Source organism: Micropterus salmoides, unplaced genomic scaffold, assembly GCF_014851395.1.
Source record: "Micropterus salmoides isolate LMB-PRFRI ecotype aquatic unplaced genomic scaffold, ASM1485139v1 Ms_hic_scaffold_6, whole genome shotgun sequence".
NCBI lineage: Eukaryota > Metazoa > Chordata > Actinopteri > Centrarchiformes > Centrarchidae > Micropterus > Micropterus salmoides.
The window spans coordinates 9,348,253-9,373,079 of record NW_024044348.1 but is presented as its reverse complement, the minus strand read 5'-3'; the positions used below and the strand labels follow the sequence as shown (position 1 = coordinate 9,373,079).

General features: G+C 39.3%; 1 protein-coding gene across 1 annotated transcript in view; it reads right to left on the bottom strand.

Annotated features, from left to right (window-relative positions):
- ddb1 (damage-specific DNA binding protein 1) overlaps positions 1-24,827 on the bottom strand; it is a 46,215-nt gene that overhangs the window by 7,123 nt on the left and 14,265 nt on the right. Inside the window, exons 10-24 of the mRNA XM_038701119.1 lie at positions 24,653-24,755; positions 23,922-23,997; positions 23,725-23,833; positions 20,485-20,663; positions 17,356-17,519; positions 14,948-15,055; positions 12,737-12,944; positions 12,383-12,478; positions 11,866-11,977; positions 10,619-10,742; positions 8,393-8,557; positions 7,777-7,871; positions 2,660-2,830; positions 1,037-1,146; positions 122-291 (exon numbers count right to left, since the gene is read on the bottom strand). Of these exons, the coding sequence (XP_038557047.1) occupies positions 122-291; positions 1,037-1,146; positions 2,660-2,830; positions 7,777-7,871; positions 8,393-8,557; positions 10,619-10,742; positions 11,866-11,977; positions 12,383-12,478; positions 12,737-12,944; positions 14,948-15,055; positions 17,356-17,519; positions 20,485-20,663; positions 23,725-23,833; positions 23,922-23,997; positions 24,653-24,755 (1,990 nt within the window). The remainder of the gene's footprint in view (positions 1-121; positions 292-1,036; positions 1,147-2,659; positions 2,831-7,776; positions 7,872-8,392; positions 8,558-10,618; positions 10,743-11,865; positions 11,978-12,382; positions 12,479-12,736; positions 12,945-14,947; positions 15,056-17,355; positions 17,520-20,484; positions 20,664-23,724; positions 23,834-23,921; positions 23,998-24,652; positions 24,756-24,827) is intronic.

Genomic DNA, 24,827 nt, shown 5'->3' with positions numbered 1-24,827 from the left:
AGGCATGGTAAAAATAAATTAAATATTTAATACAGCAGGGGTTTTTCCTACAGCAATATTTGTGTGTGTGTGTGCGTGTGTATGAATGCTTCTGTGAGTGTGTAATTGTCCGTGTGCTTACCAATCATGCCGTTAACGGTGCCAAAGAGCACAGAGCCCTGAGTAGGCGTGGAGCTCTCGCCCAAGTTCTGCAGCACCAGTGAGCCGTGGCAGAAGACATTGACAAACTCGCCGAGGTGGAAGACCCCCACCTCCTGCAGGTGCTGCCTCTCCTCGTCTGTGGTGGCCGCACTGACGGTGGGAGAGAAATACAAAAGGGGGGGTGGATTACAAACATTGGGGAACATTTGGGGTGTAGAGGGGTCAAGACAGGAGCAAATACAAAGAGGAGATATTAAAATAAAACGAAATTTTGGGGGGCCAGAGTGATAGATTAAGCAAAAGGAAAACAAGAGGGGCAGAGACATCAGAAGCATTGGAAAAGGTCAGAGTGATGGAGAGGTAATGAATTAAAAATAAAAAGGGTGAGGAAAAGTGAAGAAACCAACAATAAAGAGAGATGTGATATAAAAATAAAGGTGAAAAGCATTAAATGGTCCGACCTGATGTATTAGATGGATAATAAGTGGTGGCATAAATGTAACACACTCTATTTCAGACCACATCTTTCTTCCTTTCCCATGAAATCCACACTTGTCTAATATAAAATGACTAAAGTGGGAAATGCAGCCGAGCGGCTAAAAGCTCAGTGGCGACTCATAATTCCCGAAACAAATGCAAGGACAATGCTGTTAGCTGACATTTGTAGCGATGATGCTGCAGTAAAAAGTATCATGAGACTCATGTTGAAAGAGCAGCCTGCTAATGACATAACATTGACTTTAGAGGATGAATATTAGAGGTGATTTAGATACTTGTTGGCAGTTGGGCTACAGAGGAGCAGCTCAATGATTTCAGGAAAAGGCTGAAATTCATATGCATAAAATCTCACTGCACTTCACCATTTATTTACAATACGATTTTATGTTTCCCTCACCTGTCCTTCTGGCAGACAAACAGATTAAAGGCGTTTTCTGCCCCCAGGAAGTTGTCGTCGTCCAGGATTTCCACTGCACTCATCCAGTTAGGATTGAAGTCACGTGCAATCTGACCAGAAAAAAAAACAACAACAACAACAAAAAAAAAAAAACATGAGATGCACTGCATAAAAGAGCTGTTGTGTCAAAACTCTCCAAGTAAATACTGTATTATCTATGAGCAGGGAAGTGTTGACTCCAAACAAGTGCTGAAATTCAGTGCTGAGTTTTTATTATTGCAACATTTTGATTTGCAAGGTCTTCGTCAGACATAACATCCATGTAAACAGATAATCACAGCTCCAGCTGTATACTGTATATATTGTCTGTACACATAGCCTGATTTTGTTTACATGGATGTTTGCCCGACGGAGACCTTACGGGAACCTGGCACCTGTACCTAGCTGAGGTTGGATGTACACAATATCCACATTTTTGCTTTTAGGATCGATACCACTCTCATATCTGAGCGTTATCTATGGAGCTGGAGCCAGAGGATAATAATCTTAGCATAAAGTAACATTTGTAACATGTTTAATAGTTACAAAGTCCTACTTGTAATCTAAAATGCTGAGGCATTCTCAGGTATGTTCTGTTTCCTTTTCCCAAGTCTCTCACACTTAATACACTGAGCCCAGCACCACAGCATGCGTTTAACAGTGTGCGTGACTCGGTGTCAAATCTCTTCATCTTTCTACCACAAATCAGTTTCAACATTGCTTCTCAAAAGGCTGGGAGTTTTATGTCAGCTACAAGGCTTGATAGAAAAAAGAAACTGTATACACCAAAGAGAAGTTAAAACAAGCAAGTCTGGATAAACAGACAGCAACCAAATATTAGATTGATGTGTCATAGTAAAAAAATAAAAGCTACCACCTACTTTCAAAACCAGCAGCCTTGGCTGAAAATGACCCTGATTTGTGTTTTCATAGACATCTTTGGTATAAAGCAACCTCATACAAACGGGTTTGCCCTTTAAGCCCTGGATAGATTCGCTTTTAACTCCACATTCGCATATGTTAAGATGGCTGTCATGCATATCCTGTGTTCCTTTGGAGCATAGGTTGTGCACGTCTCTAGAAATTAATGCTACGTGTCCGTGAGATGCAATTCAGCACATGAACGTGGCGGCGGTATTTCGACCTGACAGGCAAGTCAGCACACACCAGCCCAAGTGGTGGCGGTATGCAGCTGGTTTGCTAACCGCCATTAAACACAAAAGAAGAAGAAGAAGGTGGTGGGCAGCAGACTTAAAAAAGTAGATTTATGGTGGGATGTTTACAATAAAACTCCTGGAGCTATTCCACAATTACCGAGATTGTTATGATGTCTCATTAAAATCATAACCACCTCGAGGTTTGCTATGTTTGGTTTGTTTACATTATGCAAATTCGGAGGTTGTCAAGGAAGATGATCCGGTGTCGGCGAGGGATGATCCGGCCCCGTTCTGCCCCCTAGTGGATTCACGTTTAATCCTCCACTACGCAAAGTATGCAGGCAAGTATGTGAACAATGCTGTTTGCGTCGCCAATGCCTGTCTACGCCTACGCACTGTTAAAAAGCAAACTCTCTTCACATCTCACCTCTTCAAAGTTGCCCTCCATGGGTTTGTATGCCAGCAGGAGGACGGACCTCATCAGGTCTCCCACCAGGATGAAATCTCCTTTGGTCTTCAGGTAAAGGGCCATAATGTTGTTGTAGTGGTTACACTCTGTCCTCAGCTCCTTCTCAGCTGTCCACTCGTACAGACGGACCTGAAACAAACAGTCAAGGTGAGTAATCGTTTGTTGTCACAGGCTGCCAAAAGGTAGAGGATCAGCAATTAGCTCCAGCAGTATTTGCTGAACTGGCTGACACTTTGTTCCACATTGCCATCACTTTGGATAAGATGTGCCTCAGTGAGTGAGAGGATGAAGTGTTGATTAAAAGTCTGAGCTATCAGCCGCCACATTACATGAACGGCTAATTACACTCACCGTTTCACACTGTCGCCACCTTTCTAACAATGTTTAAAAATGGTTTTGGGTTGAGTGATTGGTAGAGATTTGTCTCTGGATATAACTGCCTTTCACATGATGCCAATGAGATGTCAAAAAAAACTGTGGCATGTTTTTTTTGTATTCAAAATTGAGGTCAATGATTTTTTAATTGTACTGTAATTAGGATTGTGTTATTAAAACGGAAGAAAAGAGGTCTTTGTTGAAATGCCACAAGTGTTCCTCTTCATTTATCTGCATAAAGTGGGTCTAACATTTACCTGGACGGATATAGTAAAGCAGGGTACCCCTGGATTTTCAAAATTAAAGATTTTTAAAGAAAAGATTTTTTAAAGACCTTTTTAATACCACCTAGGATGAAATTTAATGCAGTGACTTCACTGCTGTATAATGGAAATCTGTATGAATTTTAAGCCTGAGAAAATTACTATTTACAAAGTTACCTGAATATTGTAAAACATTTTATTATAATACTCACATTCATATTTAATACACGAAAGCTCTTTGGGGTGCGTTTATACTCTGATAACATAAAATGAATCAAGGATGTCACTTTGTGTTGAATGAGTGGTGAGGACACAGGGGTTCACAATAGGGGTGTGACGATATATTTAGCACACATGTACGATTCACAATATTGGGTTCACAATATTTTAGAAGTATTTTGATAAAATATTCAATTCTGAAATATATAAATGGGAGGTCTGGGGGTCGTCCCCTAGAAAATTTAGAGCATTAAACACTTAATTGCGTGCATTGTGCACCAATTTGTGGTAGAATTGTCTTTATTTAAATAAAGTGAAACAGAAAATTCAGATTTCAATTCAAACAGAATATAATGCAGTAATCAGCAGCTTGTTTTTTAGCTTAAGTTACTTTTTTGGACAATGCACATTTGTTTCTTCTATAGTTACATTGCATGGTTTCTCATTGTGTAAATAAACCTTTCTAAAGCATTTTCTTTTTTAACATTTCTTGTTGCAAGCCATTTTTCAGAACATATTTAACAAATGCTTTAAAAAAAAAAACAGTGATGGAAACATGTCCTCAGTGTAAATGATACCTATGAAATGAATACAATATTTGAGAACTCTTACGGTGTGAAACCAAAAATACAAAATAAATTGTGAAGTTTAAGTTGTTACACCTTAGCTAGATAAAGTAATGTAATATAAAATGCCAGTTGCTTCAGTGATTATTCATGTTGTTCTGTTTTTGCAAATAAAATCTGGTTGAAATAGTTACAGAACTGTCTTGAAAGCAGCAGGGATAAAAAGTTGGGCTCCGGTTAGTTTTTTTTCTCATCAGGGTGATCGGCGCATCTGGGTGATGTAAGTTCAATGTGCGTTAGCATGTTGGATACTTCCATTCACATAACGTTACCCTACAACGGTGACGCAACTCCGACACACAGACGGTGAGAAACACGGTCCTCGTCTTATACACAAATGTCTCTCCGTTGCATTCACTGGGTCTTCCTGCTCTGCTTATTCATTAGTGCTCTCCATAGTGCACTCCTATCCGCTTGTTGGGCAAACGGCAGCGCACTGCTCTTTACGCCCCAACTTTTCCAAATCTCTGGCCGTCTGAACTTCAGACACTTGCCCATTCTGATTCAACCAGCTAACGTTAGCTTGTTAGTAGCACTTCAGAGACGCTTTTTTCCCGTTCCTAACAACTGACTGACACGTGTAGAGCTTGGATGCCAGAGCTTGTGCACAGCGAACACTCCACAGTCCAGAGCGTAAAGCTAAACACTGACGTGAACAGTAACATTACCTGTACTGCCGTATAACATCCAAGTCACACCAAACAAGTAAATTGTGAAGCCTTCATAAAATTTCACCTGTTTGGTTTCTGATGTTTTCAGATATGTATGCATGTAGCAGATTAAACTCAGGGTTAAATCAGTCATTTTGAAGTGTCACTCCAGTTATATTAGAGTGAAATGAGTAATTCAGTGAAGAAAATGTTAAAGAAAGAAAGTGGTAGGAAGTTTGTCCTTGAACTGTGTAACAAGTTCCAGATATCTGCTACCCATGACAATTTGATTCTGGATATCTTAAGATGAAGCTGCCTTTTCAAGCTTTTAATCCTTTTAATCTATCTATAGCTCAGTGTGGATGAGCGTGGCATTACAGGACAGTAGGAGGGTAGCCGTTTCTTTCCTACTGTTTGTCGAGTGATTTCACAGAGAAATCCATATGGGATAAATCTATTTACACATTGGACTTTAAAATGACAAAGGGGGCACTTTTCTTCCTGAATAGATCACATGCTTCTTAAACAATCAAAGAAAGTAAAGTCAAACTGCACAAGTCATCCAGAGGTTGACTTACTGGTGAAACATTTGAGTCAATTAAGTATTGAGGTATTCAACTGAACACAGTGAAGGTCTTCTGGACCAAAAGGTTTCCTAATATAGAAGATGCTATAAATGTCAGAAAATAAAAATAAACCTTCTGTATTCTGGTAACAATTAAGTAATCTGAACAGTTTGTTGTCAGAGGGTCTGACTATTATGGCTAGGTGTTAAACCTCATTACTTCAGTCAAAACATGGAATCAAATGCTTGGTCAGACTCTTGGTCTTGTTTAGTTAGGGGACCAAGCCCGAGTGGGCTGGGAACCCGCAAATGCAAGGCCCTATTGTTTTCACTCAGATTTTTATTTTTTCAAACTTGGCATGGATAATCTCTGGACCAAGCTGATGAAAGTTTGTAGAGGAAATTTTTATCCGACTAAAAATGTCGCAAAAAACGCTATAAACAGGAAATGATGTCATATCTTCGGTTTGGAATGGCCGATCGACACCAAATTTGGAGCATTAATGTGGAACGCCCTCCTGAGGGCCTGTGCAAAATTTGGCCCCTAGGTGGCACTATTTAAGCCGAAATAATTCTTCCTCTATAACCACAAGTCACTTTGACATGAAACCAGTGCCCAATTATTCAGCATGGTCCCCTTACTACAGGCACCAACGTTCACCCAAATATACCCATAGGTGGCGCTGTTATTGCAGATTAAAGACGCCCAAAAAAATCCCATTGACTTACATGCATTTTATATCTCCAAAACCTCAACTCCGATTGATACCAAATTTGGGCCACTTGCAATTGTACTGACTCGCAATTCGGCCAAAAGGTGGCGTGATGATCGAAGCTCAAATACCGTCGCACAATCCCATTCATTTCAATGGGATTTTCAAACAAAGGACATTTTGCCTCGTAACTACGGCCCACTACATCGCGCATTCTTAAACCTTAGGTCTACGTGTTTGGGGGATGCTGCCGATTCCTATGGTATAGGACACGCCTCTGTGCGATGACATTTTCATTTCGCGAAATCGCAAAAACTGGAAAACCTTTTTTAATTAACTCTTCCGAAGCCGCAAGTCTGAAGAAGACTTTGTAGAGGGAATTTTGATCAGACAAAAAAAACGCCCAATTATAACACGTTTTTGCGCAAACCCCAAAAACTAGGATGTCATCTAAGATCTTACATTTGCAATGGCCGATCTACTCCAAACTCGGGGATCTTAGCTGGCTGGCCCGCCCTCCTGAGGGGCTGTGTGAAATTTGGTGTCAATCGGCCAAAAGGTGCCACTATTATCAAAAAACACTCCCATTCACATACATTCATTTTATATTTCCATAACCACAAGTCCGATTCATACCAAATTTGGGTCAATTCTTCCCCACGGGCGCCTGATGACACCTTAAAAAATTGGTGCAATTCCGCTTACAGGTGGCGCTAAAATCGAAGCTGAAATCTCTCATTAAATCCCATTCATTCCAATGGCATTTTCAAACGCAGGACATTTTGCCACGGTTTCGAATGGCCGATCAAGATCAAACTTCAGGACCTTATCCGGCACGACGGCGGGGCGCCCGGGCCGACTCGCGCGACCTCCGCCGTGCCAGCTGCTTGCAGTTCTAGTTATATTTGTATTTTCATCATAACCTTCATACTTCTATTTTTGCTAAGTTCTTGTACGGCTGATTGAGTCAAAACTATGTGAAAAACACTGATGAATTTGAGTTTGGTGTATTTCATTAAATAAAAACTTTGTAAATATATAGTACCAAACTTAGGTACTGTATTGGTCAACAGTTATTTAAAGGTTACCCAGTCCTAGTGATTACATGTAGCATTAACATATTCTCACATTGTACATGAGGGAATATGTCAGCGTTAAAAAAGGAACGTGATAGTTTTCCAATAGAGAAACTGGAATTTAGCAACTGTAAAGTCTCCCTAGTTATTTGCATCAACCTCCAGTGTAAACACAATCATATGACAACTGACGGTTCTGAAAACAGAAGCTGAACTGAGAGATGCTGTTTTTAATCTCAGCACCAGATGGTGAATTATGATGAGTGTGGAAAGTAAATAAGCAATGACTATAGGGTGTGCACTTGAAAGAGGCACTTGGTTGGCACCTTCCCAAGTGCTGGGAGTAACCATGAAGATTTGTATTGTACTAACAAGTCTGAAGACTTTTTGACAGTGAGTCTGAGGTAAAAGAAATCTGACAAATTAACATGGTTCAAAATGTACCTTTAAGTAAATTTAACATTCAAGCAACATTTTTCTACAAGCCTTTAAACATATTGTACAACATAACTGCAGTTCGGCAAGGAAAGAGTCAAGTACTTTGTATGTATGAAAGCTGAAAGCTCTACACCATCAAGCACCACTTACTGTGCTATTGATGCTGGCCAGCAGTTTGCCATTGAACTCCACCATAGAATAGACAGCTCCTTTAACCTCCTTCTCAGCCACGGTTTGCAGCTTACCTGCAGGAAAGAGCATAGTGTCTGTCAGACTGTCTGTTAACATTCAAAGTGTTATCCACTCAATGTCAACCTAAACAACCACACACAAGATCTTAGCGAGGTATACTGCTCGACTACTGGAGAATGATCTGGGAAAAATTGAAAAAAAGAAGATGAGGCATTCAGAAAAAGGAATGAAAAGCTGAAGAGGATGAAGTAAATGCACAGTGACAGAGTATGAAGGAAAGTGACGGGAACCAGTACAGGTGAGAAGAGAAAAATCTGATAGGGAGTGAAAAGAAAATTATGAAGTGAGGAGTGAAGCAAGAGCATGGTAGGACAAAATGTCCGACAAAATTAAAAAAAAACAGGACAGAAGCTGGGGAGGAGAAAATGAAACAGGGTGAAGGATAAAGAAAGCAAAGCAAAATGAGCTGGATGAGAAAACAAACAGGATAAGGTTGAGGAACAAGACAAGGAAGTGCATTCAAGTTTGTGTTTGTTAAAAACAGATATGGCTAAAGAAAAGCCTGGCTACTGACCGTCGGTGTAGTGGAAGACCACGATGCGTCCCTGCTTGGGCTCAGCCTCCTCTGGGTACACCATGGCAGTGCCGACAATAAAATACACTGACGGGTCTTTTCCCAGACGACATGACACCATGCTGAGGGCGTACTCACTGGGGAGGAACTGATGGGCATGCAGGACTGACAGAGATAAAAAAAAATAATAAATAAGGTGAGAGTAGCACAATGCATCTCTGATATTAAGATTTTACATTACTGTCTTGTGTTCAGTTTCATGGACATTTTAAAGGTTTGTTATAAATTGAGCCTCATTTTCATGACTGGTCTGAAACACAGACAGTTTTTTAAAGAATACAACAGTTTAGGCAGATTATCTAAACCACTTTATTTGGGAGGTAAAACCCAAGCACACTTGAAATGTCTGTAACAAAGGAAAACTGTGCATTCACAACTCTGTCAAGTATGGCATGTGAAAGTTGAATTAGTGTTAGGAACTCATTTACAATAGCTTAATTGGGAAATAATTTGACAATAGCCATGATTCCATCTAATTGTCATGCAGATATTAAGCGGATTTTTGTAATGTTGCAAAAAAGAAATAAAAAATAAAACAGTAAGTGCATTTCTATCAGCTTGTTTGGAGCGAATAAACCAGGCAAGAGTAGTTATGTCAGTAGTTGACGTTACACATGGCTGTAATAAACAAGACTTGTGTGTTCCAAACCAGAAACAAAACCTGTCGCATGTACTAGGGGTGGGGTGGGGTGGGGAAATCGATACAGCATGGTATTGCAATATTTTCTGTGGCAATATTGTATCGATACATGGAGGTCAAGTATCAATCTTAATCTAATGAGAATTTTACTTTTTGGTACTATAATAATAAATAAATAGCTTTTTCAGCCCACGAGAAAAAGAGTTTTCTTAACATAAGTATCGTGATAATATCGTATCGTGGGGACTCTGGTGATTCCCAACCCTAGCATGGACCTGAGGGCCACTGATCTTAAAAAAATGTTGAGAGGTCCTCAGGAATGTGTTTCAAGCGGGCAAGTTGCTACCAGCCATGTCTCCGCACGTTATGGGAATATCCAGCAAGACGCCAACAGCAGAAACAGCTGATCAGACGTGAGTTACAAGTTCGCTATGTCAGAACCTATTTGGCAAGAGTGTTTCCATCTTCCATTTAGTGCATTAACTGTTTTTCGACGAAGGCAAAAACCACCTCAAGCGAGTGTAAAAACCTTTTTTCGAAATCAAGGATTTCAAGATCATGAAGATTATGTAATAAACTATCAGTTATTATCCATGTACCACATCCATGTTACATTGACACAGGTGTTTTCAGTTACTGTATTTTGCCTAATTAGGTCTGCACAGAGTCATCACTTACTTACCTCCCTCCACCCTCCTGTCGAGGAAACCTTTCATTTCTATCATTGGTTTTGCTCACTTTTTATCCCACCTGGGCTTAACCAAGGATGTGCAATCGCGTTTCATAACATAGATACTTGCAGAAAATTATGCATACATTTAAACATAATTGACAAAGCTGATGTTGACTATACAGTGGTGTGTGACTGAAACAGTAGCTCTCATTTTAGACAAACATTATTATTAGAACAAACTGCAGATTTCAGATGGTTTAAGTAACTGAATAACTGCTTATATTTCTGTTTGTATAGAAACCTACTTTCCTCTTAGAAACAAGGTACCAATGAAGTTATATGCAGTAATGAACTCAATATTTACTGAAAAACAAAGGATCTACACTACTGCATGAGAATGTCTCCAGGTCTGATTGATGACAAACTAAATGAGCAGTTTTCTGATCGCACATTGATAAATTGGAGTCAGCTGTGGACACCGTCCTGAACCCGTCCTTTATTACCATATTATTAACATAACATACCCTAATTTATGCGGGTTTGGTAACTCTTGGTTTCTTAAAAGGAAGGCTTGGCGCAGTGAAATCTGCATTGCAAAACAGAGAGGTGCAAAAACCTGCCACATTCAGTGAGCTTCGTCACGGAAATGTCCTGCATGACGCCCAACGTGTTCAATCATTCAGATATGAGAAAACAACAGTTTGATGAATGGGTGTTGGTACCAAGCTGTGGAAAGGAGTTTTCTATACTGCCCTGGTTACTCTGCAAGCTGAACACAATATCTTACTACCAGCTCCATAAGAAAGCTCCAGATCTGTGAGATGAAATAGAAATGTAGATCCGGCTGTCTCACCTTCAAAGGTGTGCTGATCCACAACTAGTAGACTGTGAACCTCCACCTCTTCACCGAAGGACGTCTCGTGGGGAGAAGTGCTGCTGGGGAAGAGCTTGCTGGAGCTCACGCTGCTGGACAGAGCCTGGAAGGATGCAGAATCATGAGACAGAAGAGGAAGAGAGGTCGAGACAAAGAGAAAGAGTATTTCAAATCTCTATTTCTGTGTGAGCTCAACAGCACAGTCAGCCCCATCTGTAGCACCAGATGTGCAGCAATTAAAAGTCAGGTAAACATCTTTCTGGTCATAATGTGGGAGAGGCTCTGCCTCGGTTCCAAAAAGATGTGCTCTGCAGCAATAAATACAAACACAAATAAAGCACACACCTTGGGGAAGCTATAGAGCCGAGCTGAGGGGACACAACACATGCTGTCACTGTAAATCTGGCTGAAAGGACGTTCTGATTAGCTCTCCAAGTACAAATCCCTTTTGTATCCTTTCTTGGCAGCCGAAACATTGTCATTATTCATTGACAACAAATCAAACAAAAGATGATTATGTTAAATGTAATTTGAACTTGATTTGAGCTCTCGCAGCAGCTAAATTTAGCTGAAGTTGCACTCTTACTAACTACATGTCTACACTAGCTCTGAAACTGAGGAAACAAGAAACTATATTGCAGAATTTTGATTATAATTAATTATATCCAGGGTGGATTTGTGTAAAAAACAGGGGAAGATTTTTTTCTCCCTCCTTGAAAATGAACCCCAACAAAACTACATATCAACGCAAACTGTGAGTTTTGTGATCAGTTGCATCACTAGCGAAGAAGCATTAATCACTCTGAGGGGGAGGGGGATAAAAATTATTCAGCAGAGGCATGGATAAATAAACCAAAAGGGTGAAATCCTACGAATCCCCCCCGGGAAATCGCACCCTGATTTTATCATATTTTGTGGAGGTCAATTATCAAGTAAAAATAGAAAAACACATCTGGTAACTTCAGTTATGCTAAGATTACAATTCTCAGACTATATAAGTAAATGATCAAACTGAACATAACAGCATCAAAATTTAAATCCTGGTTTTGGAAATCTAGTTCCAGTACATCTGCTGAGGGCCTAACAGGACAAGACATTTGTTGTAGTCACAAGCTCCCAGTTAATGTTATAAATAATGTTCTTAGTCAGCACGCCTGTTAGATAAGGTGCAAAACAAACAAGCCCCTGGGTATCCATTATCCAAACACAACATGGAGCTACATTACCTGAGTGCTCGCGCTGGGGCGTACGGCAGATGTGGTGCCACTCACATCCTGAATCTCCACCCTGCTGGACAAAACCCCAAAACACTGGGAAACCTCCTGGTAACAGATCCGCCTGGTAGGGTGTTAACAGAGAGAGAGAGAGAGACAAGGGAAGTGAGAAAAAGCAAAGAGAAGACGTTGGTAAACATGAAAAGAGCAAACAGGGGTAAGCTGAACAAAACAAGGTGCCCTGGGAGACTGCTTTCTATTTTCTGACTGGATAACACAGCAGTCAACCTTTTAATAACTTATTTAACAAAGCTGAGTCTTACTTGTCACTTTTGGGGACAAAAAGAGGGAACAAAAGCATATTCAGCTGATGAATAAACAAAATCAACAGGAGAAAGTCACTTGAATCAGAGCAAACAGGCAAAGTCACTGCAAACATGAAGAACATACAGCATGTTTGTACAGATGACAGGTCTGAAATGTTCATTTGAAGGTCAATTCTAATTCAATTTTTTGCAAGGGGACTGACCTGGGAGACTCATAGAGGGGAACAGTGCGAATGTGGAGTTTCTGTATCTCGTCGATGGTACCGATGGTCAGAGTGCTGTTGTTTGCCAGAGCCAGACTGTAAGAATACAAGATGCAGCATTAGGGAGGGGGAAAATAAGAAATACACCCACTTCCTCCAAAACAAAACAAAGTTTGATTGATCTGTGAGAGAACACATCTGAGCAAACGGTGTCAGATCCAAGGATCAAAACAAAAGAAAGTGAAGTTTACATGTTTATGAACTCTTCAAAGCACAAAGGAAGAAAACAACAGCAGCTTCAAATGAAGCGGCACACTGATAAAATGCACGAGTGGTAAATGTTCTACTGCCAACCTGTCGGGGTAGCCCTCAGAGTTCAGTGGGCACATGTAATTGACCTCCTTGAGGTTGACGTTGGAGAAGACCAGCTTGTGGTTGGAGGAATAAATGACGGTGGGTCGGTCGGAGCAGGCGAAGACGTTGGAAGTGGACAGGGATCTGAAGGTCCTCAGCACAGTGGGCTGGGTGCCAAGTGTGACTTTCTTACGCTCGCTCAGGGCACCTGGGGGAAGGAAACAAGAGTGAAACACAAACAAGTTTAACAGTTTGAAGAGTGGGTACCAATCATTGTTTGGGTCAAAAGAACCACTTCTTAAACGCCTTTACATTTAAATGCACACGATATCCTGGTTGTGAGCCCTGTTTTTGAGTCAATTCAGAACAAGATGTTTACAGGAAACATGGCATAACCGGATTATATTCAGATCCCTGTGTACATCATTATAACATCCAGGTTTCTGATCATTGTGCAGGAGTTTCTTTGACTGCCTAGACTCTAGAGGTGATACAATTTTGAAAATCAATTTATTGTATTGCTTTTATTTTAAGCACAAATGGAAAACGTTCTAGGATCCAGCTTCCCAAAAATGAGAATATGCTGCTTTTCCTTTTGTTATTGATAGTGACTTAATTATTTTGGAGTTTGTGGCAGTTGGTCAGACAAAACATGAATTCCGAATACATCCGCCTGCAAATTAGAGAATTGTGATGAGCATTTTCTGGCAATTTTCTGACATTTTAAAGACCAGAAAGTTACTCAAGAAAAAATGAATTTTTATCTTTTATTATGTAAAGGTGAGACCATAGTTCAGGGCAAAAATGGTGCTTCTTTAGTCTTAATTTAAAATGTTAATGGTGTTAGCTGTCCTGTTGAGTAATGAGAGGGAATTCCATGGATAATGAACCCAGTATGAGATAATCCTACTAGAGTCTAATTTCCTTTTTATTCTTCAAAACACACAAGTAATAGAAAAATAAGAATTCAGAAATGCAGAGATTGCTGGAACAGACAGTCAATAAAGCAGTAACTAAAGGGCTAAAGCTTTTACATGTCTAAGTAAATTTGCTCTCCACAGGGAGTACTATACAGCCTGTGGCTCTTAACCTACTTATTTATTGCTTGAAATTACATCACCAGGGTATCTTGACCAGATGGCGTCAGTTCAGTGATATCACCGAGTCTTGGGCTTGCAGACTATACATTATTAAACCCTCATCACAAATAAGATTAAAACACTTGTCAGCATTCAGCAGCCAGCGAGCATCTAACAAAAGGCTATATTATATTACAGAAAGCTATATTACAGAAAGCATCGGATCAAGGGTTTTTGGAGCTTGATCCATACTTTTTTTTTTTTACAGTATTAAATGTATGGATACATCAGCCTCTGCAGCTTCCATTTTTACCAACAATACTAAAAACACTACATTTCGGCAAGCAATTCTAAACCGCTGTACTCCAATGAATATATTCAATCTGCTGAGAATTTTATATACAGCAACCTGAAGGAAGTGGAGGTTATTGGTTCACTCTCACACCACTCGTAGAATGGTTTTCACCTGTAGCAGGCAGTTGCTTTCAGAGAAAAAACCCTCAAAACCCTCTGTGCACTACCTGCTCAGCACCAAACTGCAGACAAACACAGTTAGAGACTAGCTGGTGAACAAAGTAGAGAATTTAACAGCTGAAGAGCCACATATTTCCCTCAGGAGCTGGTAGTGACCAACAACTGAGCTAAAAAAGAAAGTGACTATTGGACTTTGGTTTGCCAGGCAGCCAGAAATACAACTCCAAATGAATGATAATGTTGCTTTATAACTGTAACTTGTCTGTTGTGAAGCTGCATCTTCAAATCCTGTTTCTCAGATGTTTAAATTGTTACAGAATCCTCTGTTAGTTGAAACTTAATCACTTCTATGTGGTGGCACACTGCATGTTTAGATCCACCAAAAAGAAAAACATAAACAAACGCACCAGCACTACCTAAGTTAATTGGCAAATTAAAAACACATACAAAAGCGCAATAAACATTAACATTAGATTCTTCAGGCTGCAAAGTTTCTCCACCATTACATTCAAATATAGTGCTGGCAGTTATGCAACTCCCCATGAAATAATATTCTGAAAATGCTCTCAGACAGCTGCCTGTGGCCTTGCCCCCTTCCCCTCCTGCTTCAAGAAGCTCTCAACTAAATACTGCTGTGATGGCGGTGTGAGGGACCTACCAGTCTGCAGGTCCAAACCAAAGTAGAAGAGTGCTCCATCTCCCAGCGCACACAGCAGGTAGTAGCTGCCTTCAAAGGTGGTCATCAGGATTGAGCGAGGGATGATCTCTGAGGAGACACACACAGTACAATTATTTATTTTTTACTGTACTGGAGCCACAGATTCATGTATAAACACCAAAGTGATAAATGTCGGCAAAAAATGTCTCTATCAGAAAAATCAATAAGGGTCATCAGCCAGACTGCCTGGTAACTTTTGGAAAAAAAACATTTGAATGCTGCAGGATAAATATAAAGTCTTCTGTCTTTTCCGTTTCCCAAACCACAGTTTCTCTGACTCCTGGCCAATTAAATCAAAACAACATTGGCACTAATTAAGTGCTTGCTGGCTGACTCTCCATAAAGCAGCAGCATTAAAAAAGTCTGCAAAATGTGGCTACTTGAAAGGTTGCATGTTCCATGGAATATACATTAATTATTTTAAGTTGTTTAATGTTAAAACATGAACATGGGACTCTGGTCTATTGAAAAATACATACAGAAGATCATTTAATTAAATATGTCAACAAAACTAACACAGCTTAAGTGCAACTGGGCAATGTTGCAGTGTCAAAAGTATCTGCTTCCAATGACGGAGCTCAACATATAAACAATTAAAACAGCATATTAGCCTTTAATTTGAAGGAGTTAGAGGAGTGTGCAAGAAGGTAAAGTTTGCAGAGTTTTAGCAGGTGTCAATCAAATGCACTTGGAAAATAATGTGTGACACTGTGGGGAAGAGTGTGGGAATATTCTTCATGGATGAAGCCTTCTAATTGGAAAGTAAGAGTCCTGCCTGAGCTGGGTCACCATGTTATAAAACTTCGTCTCCAGTGACTGCTGACTTTTTCATAAGTAACCAAACCAAAAACTCTTCCTTGTATATTTTAACATTCTAAGTTTAAAAACTTTTCAAGTATCTAAATGGTTTACTAAATGTATTTGGGTTGGCAAGCATACTTAATGTCCAAGTACTCATTAAGAACATACAAAAAAAACACAGTAATTAATGGGAGATGTCATTTACATCTGTTAATAAAACTGGAGATGCTATCCATTTTAGCTACTAATATGCTATTATAGACACACTCCTTCGACACACTCCTTCGACTTTATTATTGGATTCAAAAGGTAAAAAATCCTAACATGTCCTCAAGCAGGCTGCAAAATCCACCTATCAACACCTCTAAAGCTCATTAATTAACATGTTGCATGTTAAACAACAACCTTGTTTCAACAATAATTCACTATTTTACAGGGGTTATGTGCAGGACTATTATACTATACAGGGCCACACAGACAAACAACCACTCACACCTAAGGACAATTTAGGTTAACCAAGCCTGCATGTCTTTGAATGGTGGGAGGAAGCAGGAGCACCCGGAGAGAACCCACGCAGACACGGGGAGAACATGCAAGCTCCACACAGAAAGGCCGGGGCAACCGGGGTTTGAACCCACGACCTTCTTGCTGTGAGGCGACAGTGCTAACTACCGCACCACCGTGTTAGTTTACTTGGTAACTTTTGCTCAATTACTGGATGCCTATGGGACCGTGATTATATTATTTGATCCCATAGACACTCAACATCTGAGCCAAAATAGCATAATATAATTTCTGACTACACCATATAGTTTTAAAAAAGATCTGTCCTAAGGCATTTATTAGTTTCTGACTCTGATGAGGGGGCAGTTCCCAAAAACTACTGTATCTCTGACCTCTCACACATGTAGGCTATTCTATGTGATCTCCTTTTGATCGCCTCACACCTCACCTCTGGTTTAAGAGATAGTTCTTAGGAATTAATTAACAAAATTTGTGTAGGGGATATTGAAAAAAATGCAGAGGCAAAAACATACCAAAAAGATTTGTTTTTTTAATGGCCTTTTTTGTACCATTTTGAAATTTTACTGTTATTTTTGCACTACTATTATCAGATAAGCACCTTGTCACAGTGACACTGATATTAAAATTATTTACATAGATGGAGTTGTGACAATGCAGACAGCATTGCTTTCAAACAACATATAGTTTGTCAAGACTGAACAAGGAGTTAACTGCACACTCAAATAAGGTAACAAACCTCTCTCCTGGCCTGTGGCTTATGTAAGCTTTGAATGACAAAAACATTTATCCTTCCTAGATTGTTTTCTTCTTCCATTTTCCCACTTTATGTGTGAAGATTTTGGAGGAGTTTATTCTTGCTTTCTGACAGAGCCTAGGTTCGGTTAGGAATCACTTTTGTGGAATGGAGAAGTCCATAGAGACACTGCATGTGCTACTGGGTTATAGAAATAAAGTTGACATTACATTATCTTGACACTATCTCTTCCACAAGCCAGTAACAGCCTTTCTTTCTTTTCTCTCACCTCCGCCCAGCATTTCCTTGTGCAGGGTTGTGAAGCAAGGTAGTTTGAGCACACGGGCTGAGATGTCGGTCCAGAGTCCCACAGCGCAGAGGGGAGACTCACCGCCACCCTCCCCCAGAGGTGTGATGTCCAGGCAGGCCACCTCATGCTCCATCTCAGTGGTACTAAGGAAGATACAGAGGACGTGAGAAAAAAGTAGCACTCTACCTTGCAAATTGTGTGAATGTGGACTGTATACTTCAAAGGCATAGTAGGTCCTGGCATAAATGTGTTAGTGACACAGAGTTCTGAATGATTTCTTTTCTCATGTGAAATACAAATTGAAAAATGTTGCAGAGGCCTTTGGTGAGCTAAGATGTAAGTTTCCACTGGCTTAAGTTGTAAGACGACCATTCATTTCCTATAAAACTGCAGTGGGAGCTCAACCAATCTGTAGACAGGCAATACGATTTTTGTCTCTAAAATAAGATGGCCACAGCTGGACTTTTTGGTTATTATCTATTAACAACCAATCAGATTTTTTCTCTTCCTTGTTTAAGCTCTGTTGTGAATTTATTTCCTTAACATATAAATTCACAGCTCTACTTGACAAATGCTACAATGATTAGCAGTTGATCAGTCAATTCCCCAATACCAGTATTCTAGCGCTGCAGGAATTTTAAGTCTTAGGAATAACTTGTTTGCATCAATCAATAGGTCAGTGGTATTCTGTGAAATTTTGATCATAGCAATCGTATTTTGAACATTCTGGCCATTTGTCTGCAGCACAAAAATCAGCAAAAGCATTTTTCCAAATGTGTTAACATATGAATCAAACACATATGCCTGTTTGGGATAGATCAATATGAATTCTGTTGACAATGTCACAAAAGATATTGATTGATTATTTCTATGCACAATTTCCAACTCCAAACCATAAAAACTTGAATGCTCTTTGGAGCTAATAATTATCAGGTGATATGTATTTGTGTAATGAGGGAGGGTGTGGGGAAAGTGAATCACACCTTATATCAAGGTGTGCATGATTATTTGGCAGCTTCATTACTTCAAGTAAAATGGACCCCCCCCCAAAAAAAGAGGTTTAACTGACACCGAAAAGTCAAAAATGGTAAAATGCCTTTTAGACAGATGCAACAAACCTTTGAGGCATGACCACACAATCATTTCACAATCAACATTTTGTTGTGAATAGTCAACTGGGGTGCAAAAAAGCGCATGGAGCCTTTATGAAAGGCTCATGGCAGTTAAAGAAAAGAAGGCTGGCTATATTGGCCACTAAATATTTTTGGAAGGCCAAATTTTATTCAATTGTCATTTTGTGTTGTTACAGTTACTCTAAAAATTAAGAATAAAAGAGTAATTTGATAGAAATTATTTCTATAATTTAGTTTGCCAAGCAAAAGAACCTCTTAAATGATGGAATACTCTCTAAAAGCTTTGAATACTAAAATCATCATTAGCTGCAGCCCTATCTAGTAGTATAAGGCCATCATGGACAATGTTGCAAATGATGAACTAGGAATAATTTATTTACAATATTACAATGATTATGTATCTTGATTTGTCAGGTATTTAATTGAAAGCAGACATTCGTGTCTGTTTATTGTATTCACAAACAGGTTGTGGATTGAATTTCTACAAAATCATGACATATCCGTATCGCAATATAAAATTACATATACTGTAATAAGCGATTTCATCCATATTGACCATATCTTGAATTTGATAAAGATTTTATAATTAAAATGAAGTTGAAAAAGGAAAAGAAAGGAAAAAGACAATCTTACTTGTTAATTTAAATAAAAGCCAGAACTCCTGCATTGTAATAGAACAAAGCCACTCAGATAATCAATGTATGGCGTGCTTAAACTTTAATTGCATAACAGAAGAGTATTTCAGCCATGTAAACATCTTTAATCCAACCATAATTATCCAATATTTACAGAATTATTTGACTCACACAGCAAACTGGCATCTTATTGATACAGGCCAAACATTATTTCACAGCTCTGCTGAGACACTCTGTCCGCTTCGTTGTTTTATTATCTACATATACTTTTAGGGCTGCAAACAAACACTCTGTTCTTCAAGTGGCCCTGGTGGCCATTTTTATAAGCTGTGTGTCTTTCTCAAAAAAAAAAACCTCAAACATTTTTGTGTATCCTCAACTTTTTTTTAAACTACTGCAGTAAGTAGTGCAATAATAACACATAACTGTGAGTCAGAGACAACGTTGTTGAACTATTGGGAATACATTAAATTAATGTTTGATTAATTAAACTTTATTACAACTGTTCTTTTTGATTGGTCCCTGCTGTTTTATCATAAACTATTAAATTAAGCTGAAATGCCAATAGTTAGACTAATGATTTAACAAATGTAAAATATCTTGATTGTTTTTGTTTCCTTACTAGGCATGAAGACATGAGCCAGTCTGCAATTACTGCAATAGCTATGTAGCTTTCATGCTAAAGGAAATCTTTATACAGATCACAGCCAGGGGAAAACTGAAGGGATGAGATCAGACATTTTTTTACTCTTAAGCTTCTCTGACCTTGCAAGCTGCCCCAGTTTGTAGTCTCGCCATCAAACCCAGACAAACATGGGGGACGTTAAAGCAATTTTTTGGCATTTTAGGAAATAGGCTTGGGAAATCACTTTCTTCCTGAGAGCTAGAAACAAAGGTTAACTCCACTCATGTCTGTATAGTAAATATGTAGCTACCACCTAACAGCTTAGCATAAAGACAGGAAAACAGGGGGAAACAGATAGCATGGCTCTGTCCAGAGGTAACAAAATCTGCCTACAGCACACCTGAAGATCACTAATTAACAAATTACATCTTGTTTGTTAAATCTAGACAGATATAGGCTAGCAGTTTCTTCCGGTTTCCAGTCTTAATGCTAATCTAAGCAAACCGCCTGCTGGTGGCAGCTTCATATTTACCACACGAACGAACGTGAGTGGTCTCAATCTTCTTACCCAACTCTCACCAAGAAAGTACAAGTATATTTGAGGTAAACTGCAGGTAAATCCCCAAGTAATTTGTGCTGGTCAAATATTGCCTAAAACAATTTGTAAGATAACAATAGATCTATACCTGTGTGTATGTCTGTCTCTATGTCCTACCTGATCTGTTTCAGCTCTCCAGCCAGGATCTGCAGGTAGTAGAGGGCACGTCCCACGGCAAGCACCACCTGAGTGTGGTTGCAGGCAGCCACACTGATGTTCCTGCCCTGTGGCTCCTTCCATTCACTCACTAAGGCTTTGCTCTCTTGGAGCACCAGGCGCACAGAGCCCGATGTGATCTGGAGGCAGAGTTTGTCCTTTTTAAAATACTATTTTGCACAGGGGAAGTGATAGAAAGGATGATGCGGATACTGGGAGCTCAAATATAAAGCCATTTTAAGGCAAATATTTGTTTATATGCGGTGCTGTGCCAGGGTTGTTGTTGCACTTTTTTGAATGACTGAAAAGAAATTATGATTAATTACAAAGCAAAAATTTGTATTTTTGTAAATAAAAATGTGATGAGACTATGTTTTTGATGGTGGAAAGAAGATGAATTACTTTCGATTTAATCCACTCCAGTTATTTCACATTTAGTGCAGGTACCAGATCGTTTGGCAGCTTCATTACTTCAAGTAAAATGGTCCCCCCCCAAAAAAAACTGACACCGAAAAGTCAAAAATGGTAAAATGCCTTTTAGACAGATGCAACAAACTTTTGAGGCATGACCACACAATCATTTCACAATCAACATTTTGTTGTGAATAGTCAACTGGAGTGCAAAAAAGCGCATGGAGCCTTTATGAAAGGCTCATGGCAGTTAAAGAAAAGAAGGCTGGCTATATTGGCCACTAAATATTTTTGGAAGGCCAAATTTTATTCAATTGTCATTTTGTGCTGTTACAGTTACTCTAAAAATTAAGAATAAAAGAGTAATTTGATAGAAATTATTTCTATAATTTAGTTTGCCAAGCAAAAGAACCTCTTAAATTATGGAATAAAAGTTGAGTCCTTGATTGAAAAAATTAAGGATAAATGCCCAGCATTAATTTGATCCCAGAAATCCCTTCCATAAAACATCAAAACAAGGTACTTATGTTTTAAATACCAATTAATACTGTTATAACAGTGAATTTGCATTCCATGTACCAAAGGGGCTTGTACATACCTGGTGAAAGCCCTCAGGATATGGAGAAATACAAATTTAATATTGAAAATTTATTCATGTGATGGGGAGAGCCATACAGCATTGAAGAGGGAAGACAAAGATCAGAAATAGCTAACGACGCCTCATTAAATGACTGCAGCAGGTGCAGAAGGTACAAACAACAGTCAACAGTGCATATATTCAATATAGGATCCTTAATTGAGTCCTTAGAAGTAACTGAAAATTATATTGTCGAGTTTATGCAGTCAGTTTCTTTTGCAGGGTAGTGCAAATCACAGCACAAAGGTGGTGTCCAGAGGCTGCACTCAGCGGTGCTTTGAGCTGAATGCAAACATCAGTGTGCTGACATGCTTTCAATGAAAAAGCTCACACCCTGTTACAATGTATACCACGTAGTGTTATAGTTTTTAATGTTACTACATAGTTAGTTTATCATGTTAGAAGGTTCACATTTGCTAATTAGCACCAAACACAAAGTACAGCTGAGGTTAATGGGAAAGTCTTCATATTATTTTTATTATTATATATTTTTTGCAGGTATTTGGCGAGACAAACAATAGGACATTTTGAAATTTTGACCTGATGCTGGTGCTAGAAAACGAGTGCAAGGATCACCAAAGTAATAACAGTTTACTCTGTGGCGATACTGAATGTCTGAACCACATTCCACGGCAATGCATGTAACAGTTGTCAAGACATTTCAATAATAAAAATAAACTACAACCCTCATGGTGACTCTAGAGGAAAAGCCAGGGGATTTAAGTTGTTAGGATTCAACCTCTGTGGACCAGGGATGTCTGTATAAAATTTTATGGCAATCCCTCCAAGAGTTGTGGACGTTTCTGGATCAAAGCAGTGAACCAACCAACCAACAAGGTGCTTTAAGTAATTTGTGACCAAATGGCTAAATTGTGGTAAGATAATCTCGGCGCATTGGCAACATAAGCATTGCTTAAGAGTTGTGTTTATGGCCAACTGTTAAGTCCATAACTCCCCTTGAGAATAATATGTGGGTCTTTTCAAGATGTTCAGCTGTGTTTACCAGGCGCTTTTTTAGATTACTGCAATGTCGTGCTGGGCAGGTAGTGCACAGTCGGCTTGTCTGAGTTTCTTCGCTGGAAACTGCTGCCTACAGTTTTGTTTTTATTGCAGTTAATTAGAACAGCAAAGCTCAAGCACACAGTCTATGTTGCGGGACGGAGGACCAAAATAATGAGGTAAAACAAGGCTCAAAGCTGCAAAGAGCTGCAGAGTCAGGCATTCATTCTTATTGGGTTTAGCACTTTAAGCAACACTTTCATGTTACATAGATTCAGTATCAAAAATATTGCTGCATTTACAATTTGCATGTGTTTTTTTTACATTTAAAATGATAAAAAACCATAACAATGGGACAATGTTGCTGAAACTTTGCGCAGTCTCTGTTTTGCTTTCACTCCATTATTTCTAGTGCCCTGAGTTTAAGTTTAAGCAAAACTATCTGCTTTTCTTATCTGAAGTGACTTTGTCTCAGGCCAGAAAGCAAGAGTTATTTAACAACAGGGTTAGGGTTAAATTAGCAAAAATGTAAAAATGTATTTAGTGAATGTTGTTTCATGTTTATTGTCTTGCTTTGTTTTTTCTGTGCAAATAAATTATTAAAATTATAATTTTTCAATGCATTCGGTGTACATATACCAACTATGAGAGGAAGCAATATCTTTCAGCCTTTAAAACAAAAGCAGTGTTGTCATAACAACCTAAAGATTTATGGTTGAAGGTCTAACAGTTGGCAATTCCCAGCAGGTTTCATCCTCGTTTTCAAATGGCAGGCTAAAACTTGAATTTAAATGAAGTGCAATATTCATCTCAACCAAGTGTAAAATACATGAAATCCTTATGCACTCTTCATTTTCACAAATGCTCCTTTCAATCATGTGTGATTCAGCTCCAGCAAAGTGTATCTTATTAAATGGAGAAAGGCCATAGTTGAATAATTAATTTCGTATAATTAATTTTGAATTTGTAGTTAGATGCTATGCCTTCTTTGAACTGGGATGTACAAAAACTGCAAGTCAGCTAATTCTAGGAGTGCACACTCAGACATCAAAACAAGTGTCAATATCAAAAGAAGAAGCATGTTCTGGCGAAGCACACTTACAGCACATGTTCTTTATACATATAACAGTGTGTGCAAGTGTGTTTATACGAACTTGAATGAGTTGTTGGTGTGCCACGTTGCCACAGTAAAATGTCTGCTGGTTGTCCACAAAGCCTGGAAGTTCAGTCTCCTCAACTTCCTCACCACTCAGCATCAAAACTCTGGGAGAAAACACACTCTTAAGATAAAGATAAGGGCATTTACAATTGATTCGACACTTATCTGGCATGCTGCACGGCAAGCACTCACCGTGTTTGACCCACAAAAGACAGAACCAGCATGTCATCTGTCTCTCTGCCTGCCTCAGAGCGGAGCGGCCACAAACCTTGAAGGGAATTCAAAAGAGGGTGTTAGAAGGAAAGGTTACGGTCTGCACCATTCTGCAGAGCAGGAGAAATACAGTATCTAGCCAGTATCCAAGCCGATCTTTAACAATCACATCTGTCAAATTTTGGGAGATGTACAGGCTGCAGATCCCTCTCAGAGAGCCATTGATTGGCTAAGTGAATCATTGTCTCCCATCAAGAGGCCAGGGGCAAGAGCCAGCAGGGCAGAGATAGTCAATAAACAGCTGAAGCCTAACAAGTGCAAGCAGACCTCACCTGGCCTGTGTGTCTCGTTTAAGCATCAGAGAACAGTCTTGGGAGAGGAACTTAATGTTCTGGGATTAAGAGGTGTCAGCCACTATTAAACTTGATGGGATTCTTCATCTTGACAGTTTACTGTTGCAGACATCGCAGTGCTTGTTGGCTTACTAAATGAAAACAAATGGTTCCAAACCTAAGCTTGGAAATGTTCCTGTTTTTTTGAAAGTACAGAGCCAAGACCTATGACATCTGTGCCATCTGCTGACACTCACATCCTGAGCTTAGACGAGCAACAGCTGGCGTCTTGGCAAGACTGAGTAAACAGATGTGCTGGTTGAAGTGGCTCTGCTGTCAAGTCAGTATGAGATAGATACAGACAAAGAACACACAAACCTTTGATTCCTGGGAGGTCAATGCTGGCATGCTCATGAATCCCAATGCCATTGCGAATAATCCGGAGAGAGCCTTCCTTGAATGCACCTGAGCATGTTACCAGCTGAAAGCAGCAAAAATGACAAAGACAGGGACTGAGATATGAGGTGTGATTTTTATTTCCTTTGTTATAGGG